Source organism: Erinaceus europaeus, chromosome 10 (genome assembly GCF_950295315.1).
Source record: "Erinaceus europaeus chromosome 10, mEriEur2.1, whole genome shotgun sequence".
NCBI lineage: Eukaryota > Metazoa > Chordata > Mammalia > Eulipotyphla > Erinaceidae > Erinaceus > Erinaceus europaeus.
In genome coordinates, this window is record NC_080171.1 from 29,562,067 (window position 1) to 29,585,017 (window position 22,951).

Below are 22,951 nucleotides of genomic sequence, written 5' to 3' on the forward strand. Positions count from 1 at the left end.
ATAATCCCAAATTCAACCCTCTGTACCATCATAAGCTAGAGCTGAGCAGTGCCCTGGTTAAAAAAAATAAATAAATACTTTTCGGATTGAAATAATTTATATGCATATAAAATTCAACCTTTGGAAGTGCATGTTGTAGAATGCTTATCACTGACCTACTTATAGCACATTCTGTATCACAGTGGATGACGTAGTAGATGAAAGTGATGACAACGATGATGTTGATTTGGAAGCTGAAAATGAAACTGAAAATGAAGATGATGAGCAAAATTTTAAGGTTAGTGTAGATTTCATTCCTTAGTCAACTTTTTTCCCCCCAAGGTGATTGAAATTCTTTATTTTGATTTTCTTTTTATTTTATTAGTGATTTAATACTGATTCACAACTTAGTCAACTTTATAAATAATGCAAAGAGTGGTAAAGCAAAGGTTGGGTAAATAGACACTGCTAATGAATGGTAGATTTGCTCATTTTGTGCACCTCTTTTTAATATGGGTGGCCATGGATACTGAGCTACTGAGAGGGAAAGTAGAATTGCTGTGAATGCATTGCTTTGAATGGGATTTTTTTTTCACTATTTTTTTAGTTATCTGTTTACTTGTTGGGTAGAGACAGTCAGAAATTGAGAGGGAAATGGGAGATAGAGAAGCAGAGAGGGGTGGGGGTAGATAGCATAATGGTTATGCAAAGAGGCTTTCATTCCTGATTTCATGCCTGATTTCAGGTTTAGTTCCCCACACCACCGTTTTCCAAACCTTTCCATAGGGGCTGTACTAGTTTACATTTCCACCAGAGTTCCTTTTTCTCAGAGTTCCTTTTTCTCCACATTCTTAACCAAACAAGTCTTGGACTCTGTGAGATCTATGGTGGTTACTGGGGAGAGGTGTACAGAACTTCGGTGAATGGTATGGTGATCTACATGTACTATGTATGGGTATAAAAATACTCCTGACATCTTTCAATTTTGTGTAACACTGCTAAATCACTAATACAATGAAAGCATTGGGGGAACAAACATTAGTCTTGATCCTAACAGTAACATTTCTGTTGTGAGGAGCTCAAACACAGTGACATTGGAGTAATCATGTGACACAAAGCAACCAATCAATAATAACACAACCCCAAAATATAAGTAGATTTTAATTTAAGGTAGAAACCAATACCTGATTCTTATCTAATTATATATAACGAATACTTTAAAATCTTTAAAATGTATCCTGTAAGTTTAGTTGTTTTCCTTTTGTTATTTCAGAATGATGATATTGAAACAGATATTAACAAACTAAAGCCCCAGCAAGTACCTGGACGAACAATAGAAGAACTTAAAATGTATGAACACCTTTTCCCTGAACTTGTTGATGATTTTCAGGTATAAATATAGAAAATTCAGCATCTTAACTGATTTTAAGAAAAAGTCCTTTTTTCTTTGTTATGCCTGGAATCACTGATTTTATTTCTAAAAAGTGAAAATAGTATTGTTTTTCAGAGTGACATCAGACAATTCAGCATCTGAACTGGAGGTTGCTTATCTGTAATAAGATCAAGAAACTACTTCGTTGAATTTTTTTGTTTTGTTTTTTATTATTCTGGTTCATCAGCTTTAATACACACTGTTTTGGGATGGTGTTTCAAAATATGTTAAAGTTTTCTTTCGGTTGTATTCATCTGGGGCAGATGGGAGCTATGAAAGGAATGAGTATGGGCGGTAGCGCAGCGGGTTAAGTGCATGTGGCGCAAAGCACAAGGACTGACATAAGTAAGGATCCCGGTTCGAGCCCCCAGCTCCCCACCCGCAGAGGGGTCACTTCACAAGTGGAGAAGCAGGTCTGCAGGTGTCTATTTTTCTCTTCCCCTCTTCTCTCCATTTCTCTCTGTCCTATCTAACAACGACGATATCAGTAACAACAACTACAACAATAAAAAACAAGGACAACAAAAGGGAAAAAAATAAATATTTAAAAAAATTAAAAAAAAGAAATGAGTTAAAAATACTGTGTTTTTTGTTGATGTTTCTTTTTTTATAAATAAAAATGATAAAAAAAAAAAAAAACCAGTTTTGTGCCTGTTGAATTTTTCCCTGTGGAGTTTCTGGTCTACAGTTACCACTTTGTTGCTCACTTGAATAAGTTTCTGAAACTGCCCAGAATCTTAAGACTGTAAAACAGAGTGTTTGAGCCAAATAATCTTAGATTTTTATTCTTTATTTTTTTATTTTATTGTTATTATTTTTAAAAATTTATTATCTTTATTTATTTATTGGATAGAGAGGCAGGGGGATGTAGAGAGGGAAAGAGACAGAGGTACCTGCAGCCCTGCTTCACCACTCATGAAGCTTTCTCCCTGCAGGTGAGGACTGGGGCTTGAACCTGGGGCCTCAACCAGGTGTGCCACTGCCTGGCCCATTTTACTCTTTTTGCAGACTCCTTTCATCCCCAAATTTGATATACTTATTTTGTAGTTTCTGAAAGGAAAAGATGATAGTTACTATTTTTCTAATAGAAAAGGTAAAATAACTGCTAAATTTTATTTTGTTTTATTTGACAACAGAGTTATCTCTGTGGCTCAGTGTTTATCAGAAAATTAATTTAAAACATACTTTGTTTTACACATCTCTACATTTTTTTTTACATCTTTAAATTTTTAAATGCTAACTTTCTGAAGTGGCATATAGATATATGCTTTTAGTTTTGCTAATGTATTTTAATATCTACAAATAAAAGGCTAAATATATGTATGTTAATTTTTTTCCCAAAGGAATATGATTTGATCTCCAAAGAACCAAAACCTTTTATATTTGAGGGAAAAGTACGCTGTCCCATTGTTGTTCCTACAGCAGGAGAAGAAGCATCTGCAAATCCAGGCAGTTTAAGAAAAGGAGTTGTAACAAAGGCAAATATGTCTTCTAAAGGAGATGAACATGATAAGAAAACTGCCTTTATGGAACTGGCAAAAGAAGATACTCCAGATAATAATGAGAGGCTATTACAGCAGCAGCTAGGTGATCAAAATAGAACTATCTCATCAGCTCATGGCTTAAACAATGATATTGTGAAGGCCTTGGACCGAATTACACTGCAGAATATCCCTTCTCAAACAGCACTGGGCTGCACAGCAAGTATGAAGAAGGACTACAGTCTCCCTCTCACTGTCCTTACATGCACTAAGGCATGTCCACATATGGCTGCTTGTGGAAGTGCTCTATTTGAGGCAAGAACAGTTCAGTTAGGAAAGCTTTGCTGTACAGGAGTCGAAACTGAAGATGATGAAGATACTGAGTCTACTTCGTCAGTGGAACAGACATCAGTTGAGGTATCTGATGGACCAACACTCCATGACTCGGATCTCTATATTGAAATTGTGAAGAATACAAAGTCTGTCCCAGAATATTCAGAGGTGGCATATCCTGATTATTTTGGACACATTCCACCTCCATTCAAAGAGCCTATTTTAGAAAGGCCTTATGGCGTACAAAGGTGAGCTATAGATTTCTTCCTTCTACTCAAGATGATTGTCAAACTATGAGGTATATTTAAAGCCATTATTTTGAGTATGTAGGAAGAAAGCTACTATGAAGTATACTTATTGTAATTTTTACTCCTGGTGTGGAAATGTTGTATTGTAAAAGGAACACCTTTTAAAAATCATATGTATGTTGTAAAAATTTCCCCGTGGGGTTGGTATCATGTTCTTTAAAACCAAAATACTATTTTCTGCTTACATGTAATTATGCAATATAGTTAATATATTATTCTGACAAATAAATATAGTCATTCACTTCTTCAGCATACTTTCATAGTATATTTGGATATATGTAAATACCTTCTCATTGATTAAGGCTTGTGATTAAAATCTTGGATTTGTTTATTAATATTAGATTCTCAGAAAGTCATGATGTATTTTTTTCTTTTTAAAATTTTTTTATTATCTTTATTTATTTATTGGATAGAGATAGCCAGAAATTGAGAGGGAAGGGGGAAATAGTGAAGGGGAGTGACAGAGAGACACCTGCAGCCCTGCTTCACCACCTGCAGAGCTTTCCCCCTGCAGGTAGGGACTGAGGCCTCGAACCTGGGTCCTTGTGCATTGTAACATGTGCGCTCAACCAGGTGCACCACCACCCGGCCCCGATTTATTTTTTCTATGCAGAAATGCATCCTGTCTTTTCCAACAACCCAATAGCTTTATTTTTTTTTTAATTAAATTAAATTAAATTTAACTTAATTTTACTTTATTTTATTTTTTTGCCTCCATGGTTATTGCTGGGGCTCAGTGCCTGTACCATGAATCCACTGCTCCGGAGGCTATTTTTCCCCCTTTTGTTGCCCTTGTTGTAATCTTGTTGTGGTTATTATTGTTGTTGTTGATGTTGATGTCATTCGTTGTTGGATAGGACAGAGAGAAATGGAGAAAGGAGGCGAAGACAGAGAGGGGGAGAGAAAGACAGACACATGCAGACCTGCTTCACCGCCTGTGAAGGGACTCCCCGGGGGCTCGAACTCGGATTACATTGTCCTTGCACTTAGTGCCACGTGCGCTTAACCCGCTGCACTACCGCCGGACCCCCCCAATAGCTTTTAAGATTTGTTTCTTGGGCTGTGGAGACAGCATAATGGTTATGTAAAGAGACCTTAATGCCTGAGTCTTCAAAGTCCCAGGTTCAGTCCCCATCACCACCATAAACCAGAGCTGATCAGTGCTATGGTCTCTCTCTGCGTTTCCCTCTCCCTCTCCCTCTCCCTCTCTGTGTATCTCTCTCATAAAAAAAAAAAGGTATTTTTTTTGTAGCAAAGATAATACAATTTGTACAAAAATTGGCTTTTAAGGATATACATCTGAAACCTGTACAGTAATATAAACACATTTTCCTTCCAACATGGATACGTAGGAAGGGATGGAGGGATGATTAGTGAACTTCCCCTGCTACCATGGTGCTTCCCTGTGGTGCCAAGACTTGAAACCAAAGTTTGGTGCATGGTGAAGTGTGATCACTCTATGAGATGACCTATCTTCCAGCTTCTACTTCCAGTTATTGCTGGGCTGGCTTTGCGGGTGGGAGACAGAGATGACCAGGGACTCATGGCTGAGTGGTATGCATTTCAGTCTATATTCATATGGAACTCAGTGCAATCTAAGCTAAGCTATCTCTAATCACAATCCTGTCCTTATATATACTCGCCAAGTAGGGTGGAAACAGGATGTGACATAGAGAGGGTGGAGCGAAGAGACTGGTGAAAATCAGGGTGACTACAAGAGGGGGCGGAGCAAAAAGACATCGTGAACCAGTGGGGATTAAACCAATGCCCTGCAGGCAGGGTGGTGCTTAGTTAACAGTGGTTATGTAACTAGAATACAGTGTTAAGCAGGGGGGGATTAAACCAATGAAACAGAAGGGGTTTTAGAAGCAGAATTAGAAGCATACCAACAAGTTATTACCCAGCAGTTTCCATTTTTTGGGTAAAAAAATTAAAAGATGAGTGACAGATAGCAAACCCAAGTGTTCTACTTTTAAAAATATTTTACTTATTTTTAATGAAAGAGAGGTAGAGACAGAGACAGAGACACCAGAGCACTGCTCAGTTCTGGCCGATGATGGTATCAGGGACTGAACCTGGGGCCTCTTCAGCCTAAGGCATGAATGTCCCCTGCAGAACCAGTTTGTTGTCTCCCTGTTCTAAGATTTATTCCTTTTGGAAGAAAAAACAGGACATTTGAAAATTATGACAGTGAATCTAAACCAAGGATTTATATCATGCTCCTTTGATAATAGGTTAGACTGCTTTGCCAGCAATGATCTATATTTTTGTTTTGAAAATCAGATAGATTACATACCTTGATTACAAGAGGCCCTGGGTTCAATCCCTGACACTGCATAAAAATCAGATAAAATAAATCAAAATAAAAAATATCACAAATATAGCAGTGCTCTGGTCTTTTACTTTAATACAAATAAGCAAATAAATAAAGGAAACACTTTTTTAAAGTACATGAATACATTTTGTATGTGCATCTTATGCTTCTTAAGCAATTGGTTTGCTATCTAATGTTCATTATGTACCTGATAAAGTTATTAGGAAACTTGGGCAGATTTGTACCCTACCTTAAGTAAATGTGTATGTCTGCATTATATTATACATTATTTATGATTTCATTCTTTTTCCACTTTTGTTTTTCATTTTTAAAAAAATTTTTAATTTAAAGGAAACATTTTAAAAATGATATGAAAGAATTTTTTAAAAAAAATTTATTTATAAAAAGGAAACACTGACAAAACCATAGGATAAAAGGGGTATAATTCCACACAATTCCCACCACCAGAACTCCGTATCCCATCCTTCTCCTGATAGCTTCCCTATTAACTCTCTGGGAGTATGGACCCAGGGCCATTATGGAATCCAGAAGGTGGAAGGTCTGGCTTCTGTAATTGTTTACCTACTGAACATGGGCTTTGGCAGGTTGATCCATACTCCCAGCCTGACTCTCTGTTTACCTAGTGGGGCAGAGCTCTGGGGCAGTAGGTCGTCTGCCCAGGGAGGTCCAGTTGACATCATGGTAGCATCCAGAACCTGGTGGCTGAAAAAAGAGTTAACATATAAAGCCGAGCACATCGTTGACTAATCATGAACCTAAAGGCTGGAATGTTGCAGAAGATTTGGGGTCTCCGTTTTGAAGATAGCTAGTAGTCCTATTTTAGTTATATTCCAAAGGGCCCATGACTATACTAGTTTTTGCCTGAGCCTGACCTCTGATATGCAGGTGGACCCAAGTTGTTGTCTGGGGAGATGATGTCATGACTGGAAAAAGGGCTAGGAAGCTGGATCAGGGAAGAGAGTAGCTCCCCAATATGGCAAAGGTGTATGAATATTGTTGACTGTAAATCCCATCAATTTGGTCTGGGGTCCATATTCAGCCTAGGAGCCTATGTAATCTCTGCATCCCTGTAGGTCTGAGCTCACATTCTGTGGTCATGAGTAGGAACGTTTCAAGCTGCCCCAGTTTCGGGACCCATCTTTCTCAGGTGGAAGATAGGGTATGTTGTCCATCCTCCCTTCGGAGGATGGAACATTCTCTACCATTGTTGATCCACGTTGAGGGCAAGATCTTATGGGGGCCCACATAGGGGTTATTGTGTTGTTCCTGATGGAGATGGCCAGTGATAATGGAGAGACTGATCTATTTGAGGTCTAGGCCCAGACATGAAAGAAATTTTACAAATGTCAGGATGAAGATGATGCACAACAAAAAAATTGAAAATCAGTTATGCTGATCCATATAACTACTTGATCAAGTTCAGAATGGCATTTTCTTAATTTTTACTACCCTTTTTCATGTACTTAACTATCATCTAAAATATTTTTTCAGCAACTTAAAATTCTTTATTAGAAGGCATTCTCAGTTTGCATTGAAGTCTGTGTTGTGATATTGTTAGATATATTTCTAAGCTGTGTAAGAATTAATACTGTTATCACAAGAGTTTTTGTTTGTCCAGGAGACTACTAGTTTCACAGTGACTTGAAGTAAAGAGGATTCAGTTTAGTGTGTTCTTGAGATTGTATTTAACCATTGTGGCAAACTTTCTCATTCTACTTTCTCAATAAATCAGTAACCCCCTTCTTACCTACATTGGCAGGCTTTAGCTGAAGTAAACTTAAAAATTTATTGCTTTCTAAATAATAAGTATTGCTATATCACTATATATCTTTACCAGCTAACAACTTCCCACTAAGACCTTTGTGGCCAGTCTCCCTGAAGTTGCAGGCAACTTTGTGAATGATTGTTGTCTTCCTGGACACAAATATTCATGGGAAAAAAATCTATGAATTGTTAAGAAGTTTAGTCTTCAGGTCAATAAGTAGGGATGTAGAAGTTTTATGTTAGAAGTCCATTTTGTAGGACATAGCAAGGGGAGATGAGGTCTAGAGAACCCTGGAAATGCAGGGACCACTCTGCTCTCTGACATAAGCGTTCCCTTCCATTCTACATTTTTTTCCACAACGGGGCGGGGGAAGGGGAAGAAAAAAGGGGAGGGGAAGTTTTGCAGAATAGCTAAGCTAGTTGCATTTTAGCCAAATTCAAACTACGAGTGATGGATTTCTGGCTATTCAGATATTTATTGCTTCTAATAACACCATATGTATCTTAAGCCTGTTGTGTGTGGTGTATATTTATTTTTTACCTATGGATGTGAGAACAGATCATACCATTTCTATGCAGAATGGTATAATAGGCATTTAAGTTTTTTACTATTTACACTATTGTATTTGTAGTGTACTTCTACATGATTATTTTCTAGAATTTAGACTGCAAAATACCACTTTTTACCAATTATCAGTTGCATATTAATTTACCAAGGCTGACCAACAAGTGTTACTTACTATATATTGATATTTTTTTTTGTAACATGTGCACTCAACCAGGTGCGCCACCACCTGGCCTCTAAATAATGTTATAATGAGTGGTCATTTTTATTTCAACAAAATTTTATCATACTATTTTTTCATCTAAGTAAATTTTGTGTTTGCATGTAGTAATTGACTTTGGTCAAATTTATCCCTCATGTTTTCAGGACAAAAATTGCCCAGGATATTGAGAGACTAATACATCAGAGTGATGTCATAGATCGAGTGGTATATGATTTAGATAACCCAAAGTAAGTTTAATCCCCTTTTATTAGTTTTATTTTTATTGTACAGTTGCAGCATTATTTATCTTAAAATAAAAAAATATAGTTAACTTCTGCTTAGTTCATATTCACTTAAGTGTTCTTTTGTTTTGTATATTGTGATATTACATAATATATGTAGTATGTCATAGCAAATCATGTTTACTTGCTTATTTTGAATATATCAGATGTTTTTGTTATTAGTTGAACTTCTGATGGGTTTAAGGTAAAGGTCAAAAAATGATGCTGTGTTTTTTAAATAATGAAATTGTTATCTATGAAAATTAGAAAGAAAGGGGAAGAAAGAACGAAACTGCTTCCACTTAGAGATGGGTATTTAACATAAGCTGCTGCAATTTCGTCCTTTTAAGATTGAGCCTTCATTTCCTTAAGACAACAAAGTCCCCAATATTACCTTTCTCAGCTTAATTTTAATCTTAATTTATTTCAGAAAAATATTTCAGTACTTAATAAAATATGCTTATTTACAATCTCTGAGTTTTTTTAGTCTGTATAATTCTGTGTTAGAGGCTCAAGAACTGCTTGTGTGGCAAGCTGTGCTATTTTCTTTTTTCCTTTTCTTTGATAGGACAGCGGGAAATTGAGTGAGGAGGGGGAGATAGAGAGGGAGAGAGCTACTTGCAGCACTGCTTTGACACTTGTGAAACTTACCCCTATAGGTGGGGGCTGAGGGCTTGAACCCAACCCTTGCACACAGTCATGCATGTGCTCAACTGGGGGTGCCACTGTCTGTTACACAGTCACCCACGCCTGTGCTTTCTCTGAGATGATTCTGGACAAAAATTACTAAGTTTCTTGGACTCTCTTTAAATCTCTTTATTAGAGTAAATACTGATTTATAAAACTTTGTTTGTCACAGGTTATTTTGTCACATGTTTACTTTTAAACTAGTGTAATTTTAGATTTTATTTGCTTAGATGCAGTGTATTTTATTATACTAACTTAAAATTCTTTTGTTTAGTTATGCTATTCTAGAAGAAGGAGATATTTTGAAATTTAACTCCAAATTTGAATCTGGGAACCTTCGGAAAGTAATTCAAATTAGAAAGTAAGTCATTTGACATTTTCTCATTTTGTGTGTACTCAGGTATTTTTCCCATTTTCATCAGATTTTTTTTTTTTAATTTTCAGAAATGAGTATGATCTTATTCTGAACTCAGACATAAATAGCAACCATTACCATCAGTGGTTTTACTTTGAAGTCAGTGGAATGCGACCAGGTGTTGCTTATAGGTTTAACATCATTAACTGTGAGAAGTCCAACAGTCAATTTAATTATGGTAAGACAATTTTCTTTCTCAACTGAGAGAGCCTGCAGACTCGTTCACCGTAGGACAGGGATGACAACATTGTGAATATTTATTTTTATTTTTTAGGATGGAGACAGGCAGAGAGAGGGAGAGCTGGGCTCAGGCACATGCGATGCTGGGGAATCAAACTTGAGACCTGCTTGAGACTCACATGCTTTATTCACTGCGATACTACTGGGCCATGGAAAATTGAGGCGCTGTAGAGTTTAATAGATCATTTACATTAACAATTGTAATATCAGGATTTGTTATAAATATTTTTAAAAATATCTTGAGGAACTGGGAGATGGCTCACCTGCAAGAGTGCGCACCTTGCCATGCTTGAGATCCCAGGTTTGAGCACTGACCTCACATGGCGACACCATGAGCAAGGTGGGCTGGGTGGTTTCCAGGGATGGTGGATTGTGGTCTTTCTTTCCAGGGATGGTGGATTGTGGCCGGCCTGCCTGCCTGCCTGCCTGCCTGCCTTCCTTCCTATCTGCCTTCCTTCCTATCCCCCTCTATTTATCCTTTCCCCTAAAATTAGAATAATGAAAAACTTGACTGGTGAGTGGTGATATTTGACATTGTGTATACTTGAGGTCCTGGTGTGCACCCTAGCTGGTGAGCCAGTTCTCTGTCTCTCTGTCCCCTAAAAAAAGAAAATCAAAAAATAATGATTTGTATGGCAGAGTAGGGGAGAGACCAGGGCAGCTCTCAGCTCTGACATATGTGTTGTTGGGCACCATACTTGGGGCCTGTGGGCATTCAGGCATCAGTGTACTGTGCTCTCAAGTTTTATCCGCTCTCTGGATTCCACCTGAATGAAACTGTTCCCTAGTTGCCTTTCACCTCTTTTCACTAAGCATAATCACCTTTGGTTCCATCTGTTTCGTCCCAGAGGACACACTATCATCTTTTTTGACTGACTGCAATGTAGCGTTTTTCATAATTTCTTTAGTCAGTCATTTGTTGATGGGCATTTAGGCATTTAGGTTGGTTTGCACTCTTTGGCTATTGTGAATAATGTAGCTATAAACATAGGGGTGCATATATTTCTTTGGATTAGTGTTTGCATGTCCTTTGGATGAATGCCTAGGAGTGATATTACTAAATCAGATAATAAGGTAATGCATTTTTTAAATGAAACTATTACTAGATTTAATAACATGATGTGAACTTTGCTTTGTCTTCATTTTAGTAGTGTTAGAAGAAGATTGGAGCCAACAGTTTAGCAAAACACAATCAGTAATTAAAAAACATTGTAACTTGTGGGGGCTGGGTGATAGCACACTGGGGTAAGGACACATGTGAGGTGCAAGGACTGGCGTGAGGATCCCAGTTTGAGCCCCCGACTCCCCACCTACAGGAGCAGGTCTGCAGGTGTCTGTCTTAACCCCTCTCTTCCCCTCCTCTCTCGAATTCTCTCTGTCCTATCCAACAACAACAACAGCAGTGGCAACAATAATGACAACAAGGGCACAAAATGGAAAAAATAACCTCCAGGAGAAATGGATTAGTAGTGTAGGCACTGAGCCCCAGCGATAACCCTGGAGGCAAAAAGAAAAAAAAAAAAACTTGATAGGTAGTTGATGTTATTTTCACTAGGCTCATTTTGAATTTGCTTCAGGGATAGTACTGATGACTGAAGAAAATATTTATAGTGGAAACTTTCCAGAAGGATTTAATTGTTATATATGACTGAAGTCAGGAAATAATACGAATTAGGAAAGTAGCTTACTATAATTTTTTGATTGGCATGTTTTGGGTGGGGAAGTTTCTTTTTCCCTCCCTCATTTTTATTAGTGATTAATAGTGGGTGACAAGGGGCCGGGCAGTGGTACACCTGGTTAGGCGCACACATTACAGAGCACAAGGACTCAGGTTCAAGCCCTTGGTCCCCATCAGTTGGAGGGAAGAAGCTTCACAAGTGGTGAAGCAGGGCTGCACGTGTCTCTCTGTTTCTTTTGTGTGTGTGTGTATGTCTGTTTCTATCCCTCTCTTATCTCCCACTCCCCTCTCAATTTCTCTCTGTTGCTATCAAATAATAATAAAAATAAATAAATTAGTAATAATAATTAATAAGATTACAGTATATAGTTCCATACCACATCCACCACCAAAGTTTGATCCCCATCCTCCCATCACCCCGAGATAACAATGTTTTCATGAAGTCTTAGAAACAGTCTCCCTTCCCTTCCCTTCCCTTCCCTTCCCTTCCCTTCCCTTCCCTTCCCTTCCCTTCCCTTCCCTTCCCTTCCCTTCCCTTCCCTTCCCTTCCCTTCCCTTCCCTTCCCTTCCCTTCCCTTCCCTTCCCTTCCCTTCCCTTCCCTTCCCTTCCCTTCCCTTCCCTTCCCTTCCCTTCCCTCCCCTCCCCCTCCCCTCCCCTCCCCTCCCCTCCCCCCCCTCCCCTCCCCTCCCCTCCCCCTCCCCCTCCCCCTCCCCCTCCCCCTCCCCCTCCCCCTCCCCCTCCCCCTCCCCCTCCCCTCTCCCTCCCTCCCCTTCCTTCTCTCTCTCTTTCTTTTCCAAATTTATGTATATCAGTTCTTTAAATTCCTTATGTGAGTAAAACCATCCAATAGTTGTCTTTCATCTCCTTACTTACTTCACTAAACATAATCCCTCCAGTTCCATCCACTTTGTCCCAAAGGACACAGTACCATATTTTTGGGTTTTTTTTTTTTTTATATTTATTTATTTATTTATTTATTTATTTAAGAAAGGATTAATTAACAAAACCATAGGGTAGGAGGGGTACAACTCCACACAATTCCCACCGCCCAATCTCCATATCCCACCCCCTCCCCCGATAGCTTTCCCATTCTCTATCCCTCTGGGAGCATGGACCCAGGGTCATTGAGGGTTGCAGAAGGTAGAAGGTCTGGCTTCTGTAATTGCTTCCTCGCTGAACATGGGCGTTGACTGGTCGGTCCATACTCCCAGTCTGCCTCTCTCTTTCCCTAGTAGGATGGGTCTCTGGGGAAGCTGAGCTCCAGGACACATTGGTGAGTACCATATTTTTTGATTGATAGTAGTATTCCATAGAGTATATGTGGTTGAGGGAATACTTAAGTGTTAGATTTTAGCAAGTGTGCACAACACGTTTAGTTCCATGATCCTTCTACTCATCCAAAGGAAGAAACTATTGCTTTTGCTTCTCACTTTTTCCTTTTTGTTTGAAATTTCTTAGGTGACTTTATTAAATGATTATCTTTCTCAGAAGTAACCTCACAAATGAATTCACTCATGATTTTTTTACCTGAAAACTTACGTTGGTATTTAATAACACTATAGGTTGTGAATGAATCACTCTCTTTCACCACCTACCCACTAGATGGCACTCATGCATTTTAGTAAGTGACCGATCTAATTACAAATTCCTAACTGGTGCTAGCCTTGTAGCAACCCCCACCCCATTGTCTCCCAGTCGTAGGAGAATTTTAAACTATCTTCTTAACATAAATTGAACTTGTGTGGAGGCAGGCAACAAAACAGAAATTTGGAATCAAGAATCTTCCCTGATTCAACGGACTGGATTAGTACTTCTGAAATATTTATTGTGTTTTTAAAATTCATCTAGGGTGCTACAAGGCCAGAGAGAAATATTACTTAAAAAAAAAAAAGCATTTTTGGGCATGGGATATATATATATATATATATATATATATATATCCCCAAAAACAAAACAACAAAAAATCTTTTATTCCCGAGGCTCCAAGATCCCTGGTTCCATCCTGTGTACTACCACAGACAGGGCTGGGCAGTCTCTGATAAAAGGAAAAAAAAAGTATATTTATGTATAACTACATTATGGCTATCAACATCAGGATATTATGGATATGTGAATCCCATCTGATTCATAGGTCCCCATTAAGTGTCCAACTATTCTGTCATTATTGTCCTTTTTTTATTGATTTAATAATGATCAACAAGTCTGTTGATAAGGGTACAATCCCACACAGTTCTTATCACCAGAGTTCCATATCACATCCCCTCCATTGGAAGCTTTCCTATTCTTTACCCTTCTGGGAGTATGGACCCAGGGTCATTATGGGGTGCAGAAGGTGGAAGGTCTGGCTTCTGTAATTGCTTCTCCACTGGACATGGACATGCCAGGTTGATCCATACTTCCAGCCTTTTTCTATCTATCTTTCCCTAGTGGGGTAGGGCTCTAGAGAGGTGAGGTTGTCTGCCCAGGGAAGTCAGGTTAGTGTCATGGTAATATCTGCAACTTGGTGACTGAAAAGCATTAAGATATAAAGCAAAACAAATTAATAATCAGGAACCTAAAGGTACAAATATGTGCACAGTATCCATAAGTTAGGGGAAAATATATATTTTAAAGTAAAAGTGCACAATAGTTTTCAGTGATTCAATAAGTGCAGCAAGCAAGTAGAAAGACCTAAAAATGACACCATAATGTACTTAATCAAATAGTTCTTACTTGCACCCAGACACCCTCCTCACCTACTTCCTATTTCACTTCCCTCAATCACTCTAAGACTAACCTTGTCAAAATAAGGAGTACAAAAGCTGGATAAGGGCAAAAGACTGCCATACTTTAATGCTTTAATGATGGCTCTCTTGGTCACTACCATGAAATCAGACTTGTACCTTCAGTTACATATATATATATATATATATATATATATATATATTTATTTTTTATTTTTTATTTTTTTTTTTTTTTTTTCTGTTTTTAGGCTTATTGCTGGGACTCAATGCCTGCAATATGAATCCACTGCTCCTGGTGGCTGTTTTTTCCATTTTATTGGATATGACACAGAGAGAAACTGAGAGGGGAGGGGAGATATGAGGCGAGAAAGATACCTGCAGACCTGCTTCACCCACTTGTGAAGCGGCACCCCCCCCCCCCCCCCCCGCAGGTGGGAACTGGGGCTTGAACAGGTCCTTGCACTTTCTTTTTTTTTTTTTTTTTTTTTTATTTAAGAAAGGATTAATGATAAAAACATAAGGTAGGAGGGGTACAACTCCACACAATTCCCACCACCCAATCTCCATAACCCACCCCCTCCCATGATGGCTTTCCCATTCTCTAGCCCTCTGGGAGCATGGACCCAGGGTCGTTGAGGGTTGCAGAAGGTAGAAGGTCTGGCTTCTGTAATTGCTTCCCCGCTGAACATGGGTGTTGACTGGTCGGTCCATACTCCCAGTCTGCCTCTCTCTTTCCCTAGTAAGGTGTGTCTCTGGGGAAGCTGAGCTCCAGGACACATTGGTGGGGTCTTCAATCCAGGGAAGCCTGGCCAGCATCCTGGTGGCATCTGGAACCTGGTGATTGAAAAGAGAGTTAACATACGAAGCCAAACAATTTGTTGAGCAACCATGGATCCCAAGCTTGGAATAGTGGAGAGGAAGTGTTAGGGTGGTACTCGCTGCAAACTCTAGTGTACTACTGCTTTCAGGTATATATTTTGCAGTAGTTTATGGATACGTGTGCACATAAGCTCTCTCTCACAGAAACTGGTGTATATCTAGGTTATGGGACTTTGTTAGAAAGTGAACTACCTGAGATGAAATTAGAGTGTACTATAAAAGGAAAGGTCTCACCCGAGTAATGAAGCTGAAGGGTTGTCATTCCACACGTGAAGTCTCTGGACACAGTCTGAGGTGAAGCATGTTGAGGTGGCAATCGTTGCGTTGGTTAGATTGTGATCGGCGGATGCAATATTACTTGGTTTGGATTGGGAGATGCATACGGGAAAGTGGGCCCTATCCAAGGGTTCCAGGACTGGGGGAAGTAGGGGCTCTATAGTGGAGATGTGAGGTTCCTGCTGTCTTAGGGTTCAAAAAGACAATCAATAAGCTTGTTTAACCCGTTGTGCCACCACCCAGCCTCCAGCTCTATATCTTTATTCTGACTTTTTAAAAAAAATATTTATTTTATTTATTTATTCCCTTTTGTTGCCCTTGTTGTTTTATTGTTGTAGCTATTGTTGTTGGATAGGACAGAGAGAAATGGAGAGAGGAGGGGAAGACAGAGAGGAGGAGAGAAAGATAGACACCTGCAGACCTGCTTCACCGCCTGTGAAGCGACTCCCCTGCAGGTGGGGAGCCAGGGTTCGAACCGGGATCCTTATGCCAGTCCTTGTGCTTTGCGCCACATGCGCTTAACCCGCTGTGTTACAGCCCGACTCCCTATATCTTTATTCTGGTTATTTCTTTACATGTCTACAACTTTTGTCTCCAACATGAGGAATTTTGGTTAATATATTAACTCATTTCAGCACTTCCACTGCATGTAAACAATCTGTCTGCTGCACCTTTTTGCACATCTCTCCATCCAGGGCCTGGAACCCCAAGTCAACCTGTCTTTCCAGCCCTCCCTCTCAAAGTATGAAGTTCATTATAGTCTGTCTTGCTATGCTGAAGACATGGAGCAAGTGTGGTTTTATTTGCACTATTTGTTAATGCATTTTTATTGTTGTGTGTGGGAGATTCAAGTATCTATTATTTTTCTTCTGACAGAGAATCTGTTCTTCCCATTTTTAGTATAAACCTCTACTGTAATAACAGCCCTATTAGAAACACTTTCCCCCTCCTTTGCAGAGTCACTTGAATCCAGATAACTATGCAGCTTGTGATAAATGCTTTCAGGTTATTTGAATTTGAGTTTCACTTTAAACTTTTCTTGCCCTCCTCATATGTTAAATGAGGGTGCTAGTTTGAACTGGAGCATTTTGTGGGTCTGAAATTCATGTCAGTGAAGGAGGAAAACCCACTTGGTAAAATAATGTGTATCATTAAGAGTAATAAAATTGTAGTAATGGTTGGAAAAATTGCTCAACTGGTAAGCACTAGCCTAGTGTGCCTGAGGTTCCTAGGTCTAACCCTGAAGTTCATGAGCTGCAGTGGTGCTCTGGCTTCTCTCTGTCTCGTGAAATGCTCTCTCATATGTGATCTTAAAAAAAAAATTCCAGTAGAAACTACTCTGGCTACAGGAATAATCATATAGCACTTCCCACAGAGAGTTGTTATGAGAATTTAATGATTGACGACACAAAAATACTCGGCACAGAGTCTAGTATATAGACATTCATTGTTAACTGCTTTTATTGTTTAAGCATGATAAAGATCATTTGCAAGAAAATTGACAAATATTTCACTGAGTGGCAAAACATCTTGATTAAAGTTATGGATGAGAGAGTCTCTTACTACTATATTCACAGTGATTTTGAGGTTATTTCACTTCTCTAAATAGAATAAAAGCAAAATGCTTCATATAAATATATAAGCATGAGGTAAATTGTAAATAATTTAGTTATTATGTACCAGAAAATTGAAGTGACTGCTAGTCAAAAAGACTATAAAGATACTTAGTAATAAGCTTAGTAAAGTGCTTCTGTAGCAAGAAAATTAAGAAAATGGTCTGTGTTTACATTATAATGTAAGGAAAATGAAACAAGATCTCAACAGAAATTGCCAACAGTTATATAATTAACAAAAATTAATTCATTTCAGTTGGCATCCTAGTGTATTTTATGAAATTGAATAAAGTGATTTTATTTCACTTTAATTATTCATATATATATTTATTTATTTTGCTAGAGCAATGCTAAGCTTTGGCTTATGGTGGTGCTGGCATTGAACCTGGGACCTTTAGTGCCTTGGGCATCAGTCTTTTTTTTTTTTTATATAACACTGTTACCTTCCCAGCCCTGATAAAGTGATTTTAGAATTAATATATAAAGTATATAGTAAAACTGGGTTGTAGACCCAGGAAAACATATTTATCACCCCATATCCATACTCTTCATGACCTTCAGTGAATACTAGAAATTAAATAGGGATTTTTTGGAAAATACATAATTATGTTAACATTTAATTTATAAAGTAGACACAGTAAGAGATGAATAGTAACTAAAAATAGCATAGTTGCAACAATGTTTCTAATACAAGTTATCTTAATGTTGCCTCTCAGAATATCTTATTGTTAATTTTTTTTAGACCAGGATTAGTTTCAGATCATCAAAACCATGGAAAGTGGAACCTTGGATATGAGGGTGGGGGTTAGTCCATCCTCCTCCTTCCTGCCATAAACACTTACTTGTATGGAGAAGGTTGAGTCTAGAGACAGTTGTTCTATTTTTCCCCATAGCTGTTGGAGGGGTGATCACTTTCTTTTATTTATATATTGTATTAGTGATTTAATGGTAGCTTACAAAATTTTAAGATTTCATGGGTATGGATCCACAGTCACTGATGTATACATGTGAGAGGCACTGACCCCTTAAATTTTGTGCTATCCTGTGGCTACCCCTCACCTTCCCCCAAGAAACTACCAAGAGACAGTTTGGTTACTGTTTTTTTTTTTTCCGGTAAGTTCATTTGCTTTAGTTGTTTCCATTCCACATATGATCAAAACCAGCCATACCATTCATTGTTAGAGACTTAAGTTAGAACCACACTGATTTCCTACCTAGTTACTATGTGAGAGTGGTCTATTTAAACACAACAGGAAAAGTTGGCTAGGATATAGAGGAAAAGGAACTCTGGCATACTTGATGAGAATGTCAACTGGTGCAGTCCTTGTGGTAAACAACATGGTAGAGTCCGTAACCAAATACAGTGGAAGTGACTTGCGATACAACAAGAGCGTGGAAGCACAGATTCAAAGGGATTTATGTAACCTGTAAACCTGTACTTTCAAAAATGTATATTTGACTTATTTTATTTTATTTTTTACTTCTTATAGGAAACATGTATTCATTCTCATTCTGATGGATCTAAAATAGAAAAAGTAGTGGAGAAAAGGCTTTTCTCTTATTAAAGTTACAATCCCATTCAAGTTAAACAGAAGCATATTGTTGATTGACTCAGAAGTTTCAAAGATTTCTCAGATATATTTGTATCTACTAAGAAATCTATTAAAGTATTTTCTACTCTCCCCGATAGTTTCTATAATGGCAGCATTAGTTTTTAACTTAAAATTATTTATTATAGATTTGATATCCAGCATCATATATGCCAGAGCTGACTAGGGCTCTGATCCCTTTCTCATAAAATAAATAAATAAAATAAAAGTTTTAAAAAGTTAAAAAAAAAAGCCAGAGAGTTGACTCAGCAGGTCACCAACTTCAATCTTTGGCACTACATTTAACGGTGTTTCTGGGATTACTGTCTATGTCACACAAATATATACATAGATAACTTTATTTATGACAAAACTTTTTCCTGTCTTTCTCTCTTAAAGGTATGCAGCCACTCATGTATTCAGTTCAAGAAGCATTAAATGCCAGACCATGGTGGGTTCGGATCGGGACTGACATTTGTTACTACAAGTAAGTATTCTAAGAATAATAGGACATCAGTTTACAAAGGGGGAATTTTACTTTTATAGTTCAACTTCAAGATAGAAGATGGAGTCACTGCTTTCTCTGGATATGGTGATATACTTTAGTATGACTTTTAATGGAAAACCTTCATTTTGAGACCTATCTAAAGAGGTATGTGTAAGTGAAAATAGAATGTGTTGATAGGCAAACTTAGTTCCATATCTAGTCTTCGCTGCTTATGTAGCTATATATTTTCAAGTTTAAAATTATGGAAACTTCACTGAGTAAAAATGAAACTAAAGTTATAAGAAATAAGTTGCAGTGATCTTGTTGGTTTCCATGATACTAAGTACAATGCTTCACGTCTCTCTTCAACCCACAAATATTTATTTCTTAATTCTGAAAGTTTTTATCTGGAGACCTGTTCTAGATGTTATATTAGCTTTGTGTAGTATGCAGCTTTGACATAATTGCATTACTTAAATCATGTTATAAATAGGTGCTCTCGGGGGATTGGGCAGTGGCACACCAGGTTAAGCACACATAGCACAAGGCCTCCAGGAGTGGTGGTTTGGTAGTGCAGGCATCAAGGCCCAGCGATAACTCTGGAGGCAAGTAAATAAATAAGTAAATAGGTGCTAGCCATCATTTATTGCTTTATTGAAATAATTGGATTACTCATCCACTGTGCAGCTAAGTAATCTTAAAATTATAATCAACCTTGCTTCCCACTTTTGCTGTTTTTATGTTTCTAGATTGTCTACACTATTCAGTTACTTGGCATTCCTGCTTCTACTAATCTTTTTTTTTTTTTTTTTTTTAATAAGAGAGGCACATAGAGAAAGACGTAGAGAGATGAGGGCATTACTCAGCTTTGGCTTATAGTAGTGCTTGGGACTGAACCTAGGACCTCAGAGCCTCAGGCGTGTTGTCCCCTAGCCTTTTTATATATATATATATATTTATTTATTTTCCCTTTTGTTGCCCTTGGCTTTTTTTTTCTTTTTGTTTTGCACACTATTTATTATTTTAACCAGTTCAGTTCTGGCTTATGGTGGTGTGGGGGACTGAACCTGAGACTTTGGAGCCAGCCTCAGGCATGAGAGTCGCTTTGCATAACCATAATTCTATCTACCCCCCGCGCCTGTTTTAATTTTTATTTGGTTATTTACTAATAAGAGAGAAAACCAGAGCATCACTATGGCACACATGATGCTGGAGATTGAACTCAAGACTTCATGCTTGAGAATCCAAACGTTATCTCTCCGTCTGCTAGAAATGTTTTTCTTGTTCTAGAGCACTCTCAGCCCTGGCTCATGGTGGTGCGGGGGACTGAACCTGAGCCGTCCAAGCCTCAGGCATGGAAGTCTGTGGCATCGGTTAAGTGCTGGTTGTGTGCCCCTAGTTTTTTTTTTTTTTATATAATTTATTTCTTTATTGGGGAATTAATGTTTTACATTCAACAGTAAATACAATAGTTTGTACATGCATAACATTCCCCAGATTCCCATTTAACAATACAACCCCCACTATGTCATTCATCATCTTTCATGGACCTGTATTCTCCCCACCCACCCACCCCAGAGTCTTTTACTTTGGTGTAATACTCCAATTCCATTTCAGGTTCAACTTGTGTTTTCTTTTCTAATCTTGTTTTTCAACTTCGGCCTGAGAGTGAGATCATCCCATAATCATCCTTCAGTTTCTGACTTATTTCACTCAACATGATTTTTTCAAGGTCCATCCAAGATCGGCTGAAAACGGTGAAGTCACCATTTTTTACAGCCGAGTAGTATTCCATTGTGTATATATACCACAACTTGCTCGGCCACTCATCTGTTGTTGGACATCTGGGTTGCTTCCAGGTTTTGGCTATTACAAATTGTGCTGCCAAGAACATATGTGTACACAGATCTTTTTGGATGGATGTGTTGGGTTCCTTAATCTCTTTTTTATTTTTTAAAAGGTTTATTTTATGGACTGGGCTAGATAGCATAATGGTGATGCAAATATGCAAAGAGACTCTCATGCCTGAGGCTCCAAAGTCCCAGGTTTAGTCCCCCACACCACCATAAACCAGAGCTGATCAGTGCTCTGGTAAAAAAAAAATAATAATTTTTTTTTTACTCTTACATCACAATAATAATTTTTTTTTTACTCTTACATCACAGTATTATCAGTCATTATTAAATTACTAATAAAAATTTAAAAATATTATCATCCAACAATGAAAATTATTTTATTTATTATTGGATAGATACAGAGAACAATTGATAGGGGAGGGGAAGGTAGAGAGGGAGAAAGAGACAGAAAGACACCTGCACCTTTACTTCACAGTTCGTGAAGCTTTCCTACTGCAGGTAGGGATCAGGGGCTTGAACCTGGGTCCTGGTCCACTTAACCAGGTGTGCCACCACCTTGGCTCCCTCTTGTACTAATCTCAATCCTGACATTTCTGTTTATTTGATTTTTATGTTTTATATTATGCTTAAGTAGCACATATCCTTCTCCCTTAAATAATAAATAATATTTATTTATTTTTAGCTTTTAAAAAATATTAATTTATTCCCTTTTGCTGCTCTTGTTGTTTTATTGTTGTAGTTATGATTGATGTCGTTTTTGTTGGATAGGACAGAGAGAAATGGAGAGAGGAGGAGAAGATAGAGAGGGGGAGAGAAAGACAGACACCTGCAGACCTGCTTCACCACTTGTGAAGCGACTCCCCTGCAGGTGCGGAGCCGGGGGCTCGAACCGGGATGCTTATGCCGGTCCTTGTGCTTTGTGCCACGTGCGCTTAATCCACTGTGCTACCGCCCGGCTCCCCAATAATAGTTATTATCTTTACCAAAGCATTGCTCTGCTCTGGTTTATGGTGGGGCATAGGGTTGAACCTGTGGGCCGGGTGGTGGCACACATGGTTAAGTGCACACGTTATAGTGCATAAGAACCAGATCCCGGTTCCCACCGGCAGAGGGGAAGCTTTGTAAGCAGTAAAGCAATGTTGCAGGATTGAACTTGTGACTTTTGGTGCCTTAGGCATGCAAGTCTTTTTTGCATAACTATTATGCTATCTTTCCAGCACACTATAAAGTAGACTTTAAAAAGTTTATACCATGGCTTTGGTGAACACCTAGGTCTTGAATGCTAATGATTTCTGAGAAAATTTTTTTTTTTTTTTCTTGGAAGTCATCTCAGTAGAAGCCTCCCCTTTTACCAGCAAAATAAGTAGTACATAGGTGAGAAACAGAATTTTAAGGTAATATAAAATTAATCTGTTACCCAATTTTAGATTTACTTTAATCGTAAAGTGATATAAAATACTCCTATCATTGTCCTTATAAAGTTGGGTAAAATAGCAGTGATCTGGGCCTTGTTCAGATTTTGGTAGAATTGTTTCAACTGCCAAAGGGTGAAACAGTTTACAGAAAATTATTGCTTCTCTCATGATTCTCATCTTTTGCATACTAGAAATCATTAGTCAGTTAATTCTCTTTTCTTGCATTTCCTGCCATTAAACAGACTTGACTGCTTAATAAAAAAAGATTTTATTAAGGTGAAAATACATAGAATGTTTTTTCATGAATAAGGAATCTTGGGGCCGGGTAATGGGTGCTTCTGGTTGAACACACACATTACAGTATGCAAAAACCTAGGTTCAAGTCCCCTGTCCCCATCTGCAGGGGGAAAGC

General features: G+C 38.2%; 1 protein-coding gene across 6 annotated transcripts in view; it reads left to right on the forward strand.

Annotated features, from left to right (window-relative positions):
• Nucleotides 1-22,951, forward strand: part of AGTPBP1 (ATP/GTP binding carboxypeptidase 1) — a 123,426-nt gene that overhangs the window by 65,604 nt on the left and 34,871 nt on the right. For all 6 annotated transcript variants that reach the window (XR_009551995.1, XM_060199483.1, XM_060199480.1 and 3 more), the window contains 7 exons: nucleotides 183-277; nucleotides 1,253-1,369; nucleotides 2,755-3,473; nucleotides 8,564-8,647; nucleotides 9,642-9,728; nucleotides 9,812-9,960; nucleotides 19,181-19,268. Coding sequence is in view for 5 of the 6 variants with exons in the window: in XM_060199483.1 (XP_060055466.1) it covers nucleotides 183-277; nucleotides 1,253-1,369; nucleotides 2,755-3,473; nucleotides 8,564-8,647; nucleotides 9,642-9,728; nucleotides 9,812-9,960; nucleotides 19,181-19,268 (1,339 nt within the window). In the remaining variant the exon portion in view is untranslated. The remainder of the gene's footprint in view (nucleotides 1-182; nucleotides 278-1,252; nucleotides 1,370-2,754; nucleotides 3,474-8,563; nucleotides 8,648-9,641; nucleotides 9,729-9,811; nucleotides 9,961-19,180; nucleotides 19,269-22,951) is intronic.